This window comes from Sander vitreus, chromosome 1 (genome assembly GCF_031162955.1).
Source record: "Sander vitreus isolate 19-12246 chromosome 1, sanVit1, whole genome shotgun sequence".
NCBI classification, from domain to species: Eukaryota; Metazoa; Chordata; class Actinopteri; order Perciformes; family Percidae; genus Sander; species Sander vitreus.
In genome coordinates this window covers 18099045-18113116 of record NC_135855.1, presented here as the reverse complement: position 1 = coordinate 18113116, position 14072 = coordinate 18099045, and the positions used below count along the sequence as shown (strand labels likewise).

The window sequence follows — 14072 nt, the reverse complement described above, 5'->3', positions numbered from 1 at the left end:
AAAATGCTAGCAGGTGTCCCCCAGTCTCTTGGAAAGGTGTGTGTGTGTGTGTTTGGGTTTTTGGAATGGGACATCCGTAGCTGGCTCCTCCTTTTTTACATAATTTCATTAGGTTCAGCGCTAGTTCTCTTAACTTTGGGCTCCAGCTCTTTGTACAGTTTAGTTTTATAATGGTACTATGATTCTATTACCCTCATGCTGTGTGGCTTTCCTTTATTCTATGCACACTACTGACATAAATATTACTTTCTTCTCCATCCATCCCCTTCTTTTCTTTCTATCTGCAGATGAGGATTGTGTGAATTGTACAGAGGAGTGCAGAGTACTGGGTCATTCTGACCGCTGCTGGATGCCCCAGTTCCCCGCTGGAGGAAACCAGGCAGAGGGTGTCGACTACCGCAACAATATGTTCGTGCCAGCAGGGATGGAGACTGTGCCAGAGACGGAGACCTACGAGACTATAAACCCCAATGGCAAGAAGACGTTCTGTACCTTTGGAAAAGAGAGGCGTGACCACACCATCCTAGTAGCCAATGTCAAGCCCTACTTAAAAGCAAAACGTACCCTCAGTCCACTGCTCCAAGAGGTACCCTCAGCCTCTGGCAGTCCTACCAAGGGCTGCTCCACCATGTCCCCCTGCTCTTCAGTCAAAAGCCCAGCTGACGGAGCTGAAGGCAAACCTCCTCCTGCCACCTGCTCCGGCCACTACGGGCCTCCCGATGGCCAGTACCTGTCACCAACCAAACAAACCAGAGACCAGGGGGTCTATCCACCTTTGCCTCCCTCAGACCCAGTGGCCAAGGTGCTTGCAGAGGCCCGTTCCAGGATCAGCCAAGAGGCAACTGGCGAAATGGAGTGTGTTCTGGAGCAGGTGGAGCCCGACGCGAACCGTGACAGAATGGACGCTGACCAGGTGGTGAGAGACATCGACAAACTATTGCAGGACTGCAGAGGAAGTGAGGCCACTGGCACACTCAGGAAGTGACACAAATGACTGCAACAAAAAGAAGTATAGAGGTAGAGAGAGGAATGTAATGCTATTCCAAAAACTCTCATGCCAAAACTGTCACCAAAACAAATCAAAAAGGTTATATGGCTCTTATGATGGGAGCTTTTTTCACTGTATTTGTTGTTGAAAATACCGACACTGGACAGACAATGGGAACATTTATTATGTCAGTCATTTGGCACCAGTTTAGGTGCTAAGATCCCTACCAACAAAAAAAGGAACTGGGTAACAAACATCTGAATTCTGCTGAATTTATAAACTCTTTTTGTTTTGGATTCAAATTGCAGAGGCTTATGCCTCTGGCACCTCGCAAGCTATTATCTAAGTGCCCACCAGCTCATAAGTGTGTTGTTCATGGTCTCTTGTGAAATCCTACATATCTAAGTGTGTGTAGGTGGATTTCTGTTATGTGTGACGGCCATAGAAACTGAATGAAAAAGGACTATTTATGGTCAGACATGACAATCGATGTGGAAACAGTGAAACTAATTTTAATCTATTTGGGACAGTGAAAGACCGAAATACACAAAATAACCTTATCTTTCTTGACTTTAATATAGGTGTTTAACGTGTGATGGATCCTCTATCTGAATATGAAGAGATTGGTTAATCAGGTGTGTGTTTGCAGGGGTTGGCTATGGACTTGGGGACGGAGGGGCTTAATTGCTACGCTGAAAGATAATTATTAACAGTGTAACCATGTTTCACCTGTCATTTGTAGCCACATGTGTAAACTGTGTCTGTCTCGCGCCTCTATTTAAACATTCATGTTGCTGACTGGTGTAGTTGCATGCACCAATTTTACACGTGCACTACACTTTGCGCATACACATGCTGACACACTAACATGCACTGATGCCCCCACACATACGCAAACACACACACGTGCACACTAATGCTTACACACAAATGGCCATCCGTGTAATTGTCTTATACATGAACATCATCAGCTTTCAGTCCCTTGTGTACAGTGAATTATCATGTGTGTGACTATGCCTTAAGGCAATCACAAGTTGTATAAAAAGGGACATTTTTTTTCCCTGTGAAAAGATGATATCTATATCATTATATAGATGACTATGTAAGAATCCATGTATAGTGTCCAAATATTAACAAAATATTTATACATTTTATAAGAAAAAAAGAAATGAGGAATCTCAGCAAAAAGTGTCCTTGAGTTAAAGTCAAGTGTGGGGTATTAACTCAAAGAACTGCAAAGGACACTGCCATTGTTTCGAAGACAAATATCCAAAAATATAAATAAACAAGAAAATGTCCCTTCACATTATCACTATACATAATATCATTATATGTGTAAATGTATCCAATTTAGATGTGTTTACATCAAACTGACATTTTTTTTTATTTTACTGCAATTTCTGTGCATTTGAGCCAAATTGTTGTGTACAAAAGCTATATTGTGTATTTTATTAAATTAATATATAGTTGTGTTGCAATATACATGGGCTTATATTGTATTTGGCAAAGTTGCCTTAGTAGCTGTCGAACTCTGTGAGTTTGCTTTAGTTTGGGTTTTTGTTGATGTTTTTTTCCTCTCTATTCTGCGTCTTTGCAGGCTGGCTTCAGTGCTTTTGAGATGTCGCCTCTTTTTACCCGAAGGTCCAGCTGGATCAAAAACAATAACTGTTGAAAGCTTAATGAGCCAGCTGATCTAGAATACAAATCAAACCAACAACAAAAAGCAACAACCACAAGATAACAGTTTGAATATTTTTACTGAGCAGATTTTTACAGGGCAGCTATTTTCTTTAACAATGACTAGTATGCGTATCTTGTGTTCATTATGTTTTTACTTTCTTTCCAAAAAAGAAACCTGCCATATGGAAAATGGAGTGGTTTCCTTGGTGATCATAAAACTGCCTTACTGTCTCTGCAGAGAGCTTGTTGTATCTGTGGAGCTTGTGACTGCTTATAAAGCCCTGGTCCACCAGAATGTGCATTTTCTATTAAGGACCAACAGAGGTTCTTTTTCAGCAGTCTGTGTTTATGTATGTACTCCTTCTCAATACATGTTAGAATTCTCATACTTTGCAGAGAAACTTGACATCTAAAATTCTATCTGAAGTTACTTTGGATTTGATGTCTTAGCTGTTTAGGTACATGGTTTATATAACCAAGTGTCTTCACATTCAGGCTTTCTTAAAAAAAATGATACAGACATTTATTTTTGAAAATTTTGGCACATTTCGGCCACTCTCTGAAATAAGGGAGGTGCTTTTTCTAATATACTCTGACAGTAAAATAAGCAGATCAGTAGGCTATTAGACTAGATGTGTTTTGGAAAATATGACCACAATCACCACATCTATGTAAGATGCAGCCATGAGAGGGAACAGTGACTTGCATTCATATGGCTCCTGGTGTGTTTACTTTAAAGTGTTTGTGAGCTGAGTTGGAATTTTGACAGCAGATATAACACATTTTGTCCTGCAGACATGGAACATCTGAGTATTTTGGTATTTCTGTTTTTGTTTCTTTTTTTTAATCGAGAAACATGTATGGACATCCTCCTGTCATTCTGCCATTTTTCTGTATCTTTTGCCTACTTCCCATCTTTTTTTATATTTCACTATTCATTTGCTTACTTTTCTCCTCTTCAGCTGTTTGCTTTCTCGCCTCTAAGGAGCAAAGCAACTGTTAGCTTTTCTCCTCTCTTTCTTCTGTAAAATATTTGGTTTCGGTTTACCCTTGCTCTTTTACTGGGAGATGGCAGAGGCTGTTTTTAGAGAGGGCTTGAAAGATTTGATGGAGGAGGAAAATATTGATGGTTATTTTTAAATGTGATTTTATTTATCTCTCTCAAATACCTAGGTAAATCAAGCAAGCCTGACATTCACATCATACAAACAGTTAAAATGTGCTGTTCAAAGTGCGCACTGCAGCTATGATCCTGACAAAAATGCTGTTACACATGCGCGCATGCACACACCTAGACACACACACACACACACACACAAGCACCCAGGCACTTAAGCAATACACTGCTTTTCTAAACGCATAGCCCCTTAATGTTAATGTGAAGGCTGAAAGAGAGGGCAAAACACTACCCAGACAAATGTGACACTTCCACACTTGTCTTCGTGGTTTATTTTCTTTTTATCTCATTGTGCTCAGTCTTCATGCTGGATCAAGCATTTTCTACTGTGTCTGTGTGCATGTGCTTGATTCGCTTTCATGCCCCTCATTGTTTTACAAAACAATTCCTTTCTTCTTATTTAATACATGTTACCTGTGTTCTAAAGATTCAGTTCCAACTCACACAAAACCTATACTGCTGTGGTCTCTCTTTTTTTATTTGTGTATTAATTAAAACAACGTGCAGAGGTCACCCCGAGATTCTGTCTTTTGCTCGGTCTGGCTGCCACAAACAGTCACTGTCACACTCCAGGCACAGTAAAAGTGCTGTCCCCTTGAATGGCGTTCCCCTGGCCTGGCCACTGTCTGGACACTCACAAACTCTGGGCAGGAAATGAGCTGTGTGCAGTGGATGGAAGGTATTCTTTAAAGCCATGGCCCCTCTCGCAGGCTATATGCTGTCTTAATGGAGCAGAAGCTGCTGCTGAGGTCAACACATAATTGGAGACTAAGCAAACTGCAAGGCCTCTCATTATTGTCTAATTACACACTGTTTGCATCATACACTGTTGGCAGTGCATTACTCAAATCTAGGTATTGAGTGGGTTATTTTTGCCCACTTGAGACTTGATTTTAGGAAGTGATTAGAACAGGGCCTTGTTGAATGTGGCTATCCGCCTTTGGTCTCTGACTCACACTGATGCAGGTGCATACAGACTCCAGCCACTGGTTCACATACATAGAGACAAAATGCCATTTTGGTTAGTTAAAACAAGCACCCAATGTTTGTCAGTGTAGTCCCCTCACCCCTAAGCCCATACTGATAGCATAGGGCTCCACGCTACAATGGGCAACTGGTGAAAAGACCAGAGACATTCATTTGTATGGATTATTTCAACTGCTATTGTCTAAAGGCTGTGTTCATTGTGATCTATCTGAAAAAAAGATGAAAAGATCAAATAAATAAAACAATTACTAATAATGTTTGCTCTTGTCCTTGTATGAGTCGATAAAGGAATGGCTAGTCATAATTTCTCTTCTCCCCAGAGATAACCTCGAGCACTCGATTTTTGTTTTGTTTTTTGTTCTCTCAAAATCTCAATTTTGCCTTGTCAAATAGGATTGCACTGTTTATTTTCACAGTGCCAGCTTGCTTTGGATTAGATAACAATTGGCTTTTTCAATTAGCGTTTTTTGTTTTTAAATGCATGCACCTCGTACCCAAGCACACACACACACTGACAAAATGTTGCTTTGGCAAATGATTCTTCATTCATTACTATGTTCACATTTTCGCCACACAAAAGATTACTGTTCATGCTGTTTTTTTCTTTTTCTTTTAATTGCTCAGAGGCAAATAAATTGCTGCTTGAAATTATGTGTAATAATGTTACTCAGAAAAAATTTGAAGATTTTGCACTCCACCCTTCAGCTAGATTGACATTCAGAAGCCAATTTGAAGTCTCTTCGTCATCGGCCTGTGGTTAGGGAGATGTACTGTACTGTATGCTTCCCATTTACTCAGTGAAATCTGGTTTGCTTAATTCAGAATGAATTGCTATTAGGTGTTAGATACTAAGAGTGGAACATATACACTGGCAGATGTGATCTCCCTTGTTGTGTTTAGTTCCTCAATAAGAATGGTGAACAAACTTTTTGGAGCTGACTGGTGCTTAAAGTATTAGTGCTTTGGAATGGGTTTTTAATGTCCTTTTTCAATGTTTTCCAAAACAGACCATGGAAGCTAATGATACACCATTACATTTATCTCAGGAAACTCTTCCATCATCACTGATTAATTACAGAAGTACATATGGTTTTATGCTCTTGTGATTCTACGCATCAATCGGCATACTGCTGTCTAAGGATTTAAGTTATTAGTCATTTTCCAGACTGCAGTCCTTCTAAATGCTCATTCAGGACTATCACATCCTAATTACACAAATACTTTCCACAACCTGCCAGTTGATATTTTGTAATGCTTGTGAAGAGATTCAATATTAGGAAAAAAAATCTTCAAACTTAACGTCTGTCGTGTTTGTAGTTGTCTTAAGATCCATCTTAATACACTTGGATTTTCAGAATCAACTGGGATGTTAAAAAACTCATTTAAATACATCAAGATCAATTATTTGTGGAATTATTCATTATTTGAACAGGACTCGGTCAAATAAATTTTCATTTTGACCACAGAGGGAATATGTTACTCCATACTAGATTTGCAGGCCATTGGTATGCAGCAAGGCTATTTTCTGTTTGTATCTAACTAGTTGCCTCAAGGCAGATATAAATTAAAAAGGTAGCAGAGGTACTCCTTTAAAAACACCATTTCTAGGACTGGAGCTGCTTCATGCTGCACTGTCTCCTTTGGCCAAGTTGTAAGAGTTTCCATTAAACCCACAGCATACCTTCAAAAAAATAACAGCCTGTCCTTTTGTGCGTGTCAATCACCTTTAATCATAGTCAGAACTTTATAGATCACACAACTTTGAAACTGTTACAAAGTGGGAATTATGAATGGTAAAGTTGACTGTCATAAAGATGCATAATGGGACCAAACACAACCTAAAACTCAACCTGAACTTAATAAAGAAGATGATTTTGATCAATTTCTGATAAAACATGACACACTGACAACATGCATCAATCAGCAAATGATGCATGCAATATAACCAAATGTGATTTATCATGACATCATATACGTTTATTAGTTTATTACCTAAAGGAAGACAATTGGCATACAGTTCTGGTGGATACATTAGTCCACTATTCATTTAGTTGTTTAGTCACAGGCAAATTGAGTTAGAGATTTCAGAGTAACACTACATAGTAAAATTATATTTCTGCATTTGAATCTTTGATCTGTGCTAATGGGATTTAATCAAGTACTGCTCCGTATTGAGCTGGCTTAAAGGGCAAATGGAGAGAATATCCTTTCAACACAAAGAAGAGAAGGTATTCATCATATTCTAGTTAAAGGACAAGGGTTCTCCTTTCATTTGTGGCAGTGTTCGAGAAGGTAGGCAATATGAAAAAAGTGTGTGTGTGTGTGTGTGTGTGTGTGTGTGTGTGTTTGAAAGGGAGACTGTGTGCATGTATGGTTGCGTAAAATAGACGTGAGAGATGCCGAGGTTGGAAATATGAATGTTTGTATTGTTTCACAACAGGAACAGTCATGTGTAACGACTTTGATTTGATGCCAACACCCCCCCCCCAACCACCACCAACACAGTAGGTATCTATAGCCACAGTGCCTGAGTGGATGTTTAAGAGAATCACTTTTCATCAAACTGAAGAAGAGGTGATGGCACATGCAATCATGGCAAACGTCACACACCTAAATAACAATGCATGCCACTATGAATGTTCCATGGTGATAAGAGCTTTTGTGACACTCTATGTAAATGTTCATTCAGACTCTGTTGAAAGGGAGCCATCCTTTAAGCCTGTATCAATTGGAAACTGTTATTGTATCGCTTTTGAGGACATATCTCAATTTTTATTACAAAAATACATTGAGCACTGGTACAAAATGAAGACACAAACAGTGATTAACATGCAAGAAAGGTGTGACTGCACCCAACACCGTAGACTGCCGGTTCCCTTTCACATTCAAACCCTTCTGCAGTCATCTCGAACAGAAGCAGTGTGTTAACTGTTCAAGTGTTTCCTACCGGAAGCAGAATAGAAAGCAGCAAAATAATGGCTTTAGACAGCTTGTGTGAAGGAGCCAGCTCACATCAGTGAGGGAATATGCTAGATGAAAAGGTCAATAAGCAACACAGAAAACTTAATATGAAGTAGACGTGAATTCCATCACATGGATTAGTGCCCCTGGCAAAGTGCAGGAGTGACTGGCACTGCTGAATCAATTCATAAATATCAAATGTCTGGTGTGTAAGACAGTCAAGAGCTAAGAGGACCTTTCGCTAAAGGCCATCTGTACTTTTTAACGAATTATATTCACCTATTGTGTTCCCTGTTACTGGTCAATTTTTCACTTGTGGTGTTTCTAGTAAAATTGGATACAGTCTCTGAGTTTCTTTTTATTGTAAAGCTGAGGTTACTTCCTCAGATGTTCCAGGGAATTAGTCATATATTTTATATCTTATTTATACAGGCATTAGCTAATTCATTACCGAATACAACAGTTCCCTATTATAAATGCTTGGAAATGTCATTTTTTTTATATCTGTTCACATAAACAAATGTTAATTGAAAGCAAGACACCAAAAAACATGTTGAACACCTGCATTATTATAATTTGTAAATCTGTAGGCAAAATGAGAATGTCTATTTGTTTCCCAACATAATTGATCAGTTATTTAAATAATCAAGTGATTTTATTGTTAGACTTTGATAATTTGCCACAAAGGCCATCTCAGAGAGGATGTATTGGATGAAAGAGAAGACAGATACCTAAATGGCTGTACGATAACGACAGGATGTGATTTAGACAGAATGTCAGGAGGGAACAGGAAGGTCAATACTACAGTAACCGAATATGACCTTGGGGACAAACGTCTTACTATTGAAGCTGTTCCCCTTTGGCAGAGCTGCAGCATTGATCCATTGCTCTAATATCAATTAGCTATGCCATCATTAACTGAGCTATACCACAATGTCATTTTGGCAATGTTCTTAGGGATATATCCTGAGCTGCCTATTTTGTCTACTCTATATTTAAACATTATGCAAAAAGGAAAGCTTGTGGAAGTTTGAGCTTTGAAAGGCATGTTGAGGTTAGGGCTAAAAGCAGAGTTAGGAAACTGTGCATGATATAATCTCTTTTTAAAAAGCATCATTATCCGGTCTGACATCAATGCAATCCAATAAACAGATCCAATGTACAGTGTTGAGTTAAATTCCACTCATATACCACTATGCATGTAGAAATGTGAACACACACACACACACACACACACACACACACACACACACGCACACTGTACAGACATGCACCCCCACACTCACCAATTCCTTTGCTGCATGATACATCTCATGATACGAAAAATAAATTAGAGGGGCAGATAATTGAATTTACCTTAATAGCTTGTGCTCTTTATCTGCTATATTGACTCTCTTTGTTAAAATAAAAAACATAAATGACATTTCCAAGCAATTATGTGATTCAGCGCCAGGAATTCTGTCTGTTTGGTATTTCTCATCATTAGCGCTGCTGTCGCCAGACAGGTTGTGTCCAGTGAGGTAGAGAACAGCATTAGAAAAGGATGTATTCTATCATGGATTAATACTTGTTGATTATTTCTATTATCCTACCCAACAAGTACATGTTTTTCTAATAAAAGCTAGCATTGCTATTACTGTAAAACAGAACGAACATGCTTTATAATCTCAATAAACTCAAACAAAACAATGTATTTTAATTTTTTATAATAATTTATTTTTTCCATAAAAACTAAAGCATTAAGAATTATTTTGATACTTCCTACACTAAATGCACAATTGTAGCTTTATTTCCATGGCTCATCAGAGGTTAACATTTTTGAGATGGTTTTAAACAAAACAATGGCCCTCATTTATGAAACATGCGTACGACCTAAAACAGGCGTAGGACGGGCGTACGCCGATTCCTACGCAAAGCAAGGCATTTATCAATTTGAACGTGAGCGTATGCCGCGATAAAATCTCACTTCTGGTCTGAACTCGTGTACGCAAGTTTTCGAGTCATTGTGGACTTGTGGTGCAGCATATAAAAAGTTTAACAAGAGAAGGAGAAGTCATCAGTTGATCACTTATCTGCAATAGCAGATCTGGCTCTTTTAAAAGACCTCTATTCGCCGGTACAACAGTGCACACGTACGCGCACGGGCCACGGTGGAGCGCTCAATCTAATTTGATTAAGGGCAGATGGCTCTGTTTTGCATCAGCGGGGGGACCCTACTATACACGGCAGAAAAATTCTGCAACATTGTTTTAGCCTGTGGGGTTCTGGAGCCAGATGACCCGATGCCCAGAGAGCAGTGTCCAGCACAGCCCTATACAGCTATACGAAGGAGACAGGATATTATTCCTCGCTTTTAAAAGGTATAGTATTATGTTTGGCAATGATAACCTACTCAATACAGGAAACATGACGATGCACAACATTTTTATTTATTCTTCAGGTTTTCGTTAATCTTTTAAAGTGTCGTTAATGGCCACAAGTGAACGATTTATTTCTGCCATTGACCGACATATTTTGGCTTGTTTTTCCAGCCCCTCTGCTGTCAGGAGACAGGGTCGGGGTGGTGGTCCTGCACGGAGGGCGGAGGACTCGCGCTCTCCCTCACAGCTGTTGCCTGGTTCTGACTCATGAAAAAAACACGAGTAAAATAAAAGACACTGCATAAACTCCGCTACTGTGTGTTTATTTAAATATAGGTAAACCATATAGGCCTAAGAGATTGCAATATAAGCCTGTATATTACTATTAGGACTATAGCATAAATGTCAAGGATGTATAAATTAAATAAACTTCAGCTGGAGTCCGATTTACCACGGCAACACTGTTGACTGCATCAGTGATTGCTTTCCATTCCGCATTCTTTCTACAGCCTTTAATACCAGTTTTCAGGCTGTCAAATCTACAAACGTAAGTGCAAATGAACTGAGATATCAGGGTTTCAATCTCCACCTCTGAAAAGTGCCGCTTCTTTGCCGGATTACGTCTCGCCATGTCGTAAATTGTAGGGGCGAGGCCTCAAAACTGAGAATATATTGGGGCGTGATATTTAAATTATGATCGTTTCCAGCCGCTGCATTTATCAATGTACGACCATCCTTACGCTCTGATTGGTGTGATACGAACGTTTCATGAATCACACGTCAAGCCTGTCGTAAGAGGATTTCTGCGCTCATATCTGCGCTGGTTTCTACGTTAGGTTGATAAATGAGGGCCATTGTGTTTAAGGTAAAAGACATTTCCTGTTGTCAGCTGTACTGTAGTGAAGTTATGACAACTCACACAGAGTCTACTTGAAGGAAGAATGCTTCTAACAGAATAATACTTCACTTTGGTGTCTGAATACTTCGGTCTTGAGAGTCAATTGACCACAATGAAAATCTCACATTTGTCTGTTGGCGCCTTTTCAATGACTCAGTCTTGGTCAGACCAAACTTTTGTAGGGTATAGAATGTACAGCAACGGCAACTGGCAGCTTTTGGTCGGATCAAAGCCTTGTGCCTTTGCCTTCCTCCCTTTGTTTTCAAAGTTTATGTATCTCCAGTATGAACGCAGCAGTGGGTGTCACGGCCCCTCTCTGAACTCAGAGACAAGGCCGACAAAGGCGATTAAAGGCTCTGACAGCATGCCTGCATGTGATTAGACCATCCTTTAGAGCTTTGAACCCCCACCCACGCTCCCAACCATTCCCCAAACTTATACACTGAAACGCTAGCAAAAAAGTAATACACAGTCCGCATCAATGAGGAGTGAGGAATGAAACGATCAAATGGGAATCAGCAAGGGAATAACAAACAAAGAGTTGCTAAATAAGCTGGGCAACATACAGAGGCCTTTTCCTCGGCTAAAGGCTAGTGCAAATAGAATGGGCCTTGAGGGATTTAAAGGGCTGCGGCTGACAGTTAAAGCAGTCTAATGCTGATCCACAACAAAGTGTGAATGTGATGCATCCGCACAGCACAAACCTAGTCAGGATGAGAGGGTGTAAATAACAGGCACTCCCCAGAGATGTGTGCCACATAACACAAAGACTCCCTGGTTTGGGTGTTTGATTTGTTTGAATGCTATCTGACATTTACTAAACCAGCTGCAAGGAAAATTATCTTTAAGGATTCTCAATTTGGCTCAACAATGGTACAAGCTGCTGTCTGTCTTTCTCCATTTGAGGTGTCACTTCACACATCTGTACTAAATATATTACATTAGAATATACTGCTTATAATGTTTTGCATGTGTTCTATATGGAGCAGTAATGCAACTTTATATAGAAATCTAACCTATCACTGAAGCACTGCTGCAAGATGAGTGTCTGGAGTCACTGTGAAATCATGCCAGCCTTAGGCTATCCAGGGGGAAAAAAGCATTCCATTTCCACTTATGTCTCTTTCTTTCTTATCTGGTCCAACATTCCTGCCATCACATCTCTGCTACCTTAATGGAAAACATAAGAGATGCCCTTCTAATGTTTCCCCCTTTAGATATACTGCTATTTTTCTGCCTCTCTTTGTCTGTCTCTTCCCCTGGACCACCCAGACTATAACAGGAAGTGACGTGAGTGTGAGTGAGTGTGTAACTGTGTGTGTTATGCATCTGGGCTAGTGTTACAGCTCAGATGACAGCCCAGTGCACATCTGAACACCCTGTTTTCAAGTGTCAGTTGAGTGGCATAAGGACAGTGACAGTGCTGTCTAAGATCTGCTGTCCGTGTGACACAATGTGCCTGACACCAGTTTACAATAAAGGCGTCACATTGTACATCAAAGGATATGACTGCAGGCAAATCAGTCATGTCGAATGGCTTCTTTTTTTTTCTAAAAATCATGTGTAACTCTTATTTGATTAATTTATCAATGCATTGATCAACTTATTGCTCAACAGATTAAGCTATTGATAAAATAATTGATTCACTTCGCACCAGCTTCATGCACCAAAGTTGTCCAGCCCACATGGGCTAAAGAGACATATTCATATTTCATGTCAATATTTGCACATAACAAACATATTCCCAAAGAACTGGGATGTACGTTCATTCAAAAAGGAGACTGGAAATGCTTAAAATAAACTGTAATGTGACATTAGTATTCTGCCCCAAAATATCTGGGAAGGTCTGGTGGGTGGTTTGGATGAACAAGCACAGAACAAACCACTGATCAAAGGTCATCACATTAAAATCGACAAAAAAAATGCATATTTTGCACTCATCAGGTTGTCCATTTCATCACCTCCAAAGTCATTTTTACATGCAAAACCTCTTTGGAGGGCCAGATGGTTCAGCCCTGACGTACATGAACCGTTAAATTTCAAAAGGTTGAGATGGTGCCATGGGTGGCAAAGCTGCATCTGGCATGGTATTGAGAGGCCTGTGTGGTATCTAGACCACATCCATTCCTGATGGCATCATTCAGGACCACTGGGGCACAAACTGATGCCCGCTGATGACTGGCAGGGTCATATGAAGAACTACCCCATGCCTACAAAATGTCAAATAGAGGAGATAGTGAATATATATTCATAAAATAACCATAATTTGGCTTAATTGTATGTCTAAATGCTTTATTTTAGGCAAGTTATTTGGGTATGCAAAATTGGTGTATGTATTTGTAAAGCTCTTTAGATTGACTTTTACTGTGATGAGGGCTATCTGGCCAACATTGTTATATCATTGTATGACACAATCACAATCTCAAACACAAAGTTTTATTTCATTACTGAGATATTTAATATCAACTGATTGCTATAAGCGTGCGTGCAGGTCAAATGCAAAAAAATCTTACTACTGGATAACTCAGTAGATACAAAATGATATCCAAAAATCTTAAGGAAATATATAAAAAACATATTTGGTCTCCCCAGAATTTTACTTACCAAAATGTGTTGACCTAAATTCATCCAAAAGTATGTTTTGGATCAAGAGACACTGATGCCATTACGCCTTCTGTTATAGCCCAGTGGACCACACTCACATGTTCCATGGCAGTTGGTCATGGGGTGAACAGATTTATTTTTTATGTTTGAAATAGTGTAATCACAAAATGCTGTATATTGATTTCTTTTTACAGACAGAATAGTCTAAAAGAGGAACGATTTGGCAAAACATGCACCGTCTTAGTAGTATCCTTGAAAATATAAAAAGCATTAAAAAGTATAAATGAAAACAATTCTAAAGAAATGTCAGACACCATCCCTGCTATTAGGAAAAATACGCTGTCTGGAAAGGCATGCAGATTTTTAATTTTTACAATTCTTTACGCACAATACAATTCCACTAACCCTCATTTTATT

The 14072-nt window shown here is 39.4% G+C and overlaps 1 protein-coding gene across 2 annotated transcripts in view; it reads left to right on the top strand.

The window, feature by feature from the left end:
• Positions 1–5091, top strand: part of pcdh17 (protocadherin 17) — a 70733-nt gene extending 65642 nt beyond the window's left edge. For both annotated transcript variants that reach the window (XM_078246515.1, XM_078246505.1), the window contains exon 5: positions 288–5091. In XM_078246515.1, coding sequence (XP_078102641.1) covers positions 288–985 — 698 coding nt within the window. In that variant the 3' untranslated portion in view covers positions 986–5091. The remainder of the gene's footprint in view (positions 1–287) is intronic.
• Positions 5092–14072: the final 8981 nt, after the last annotated feature.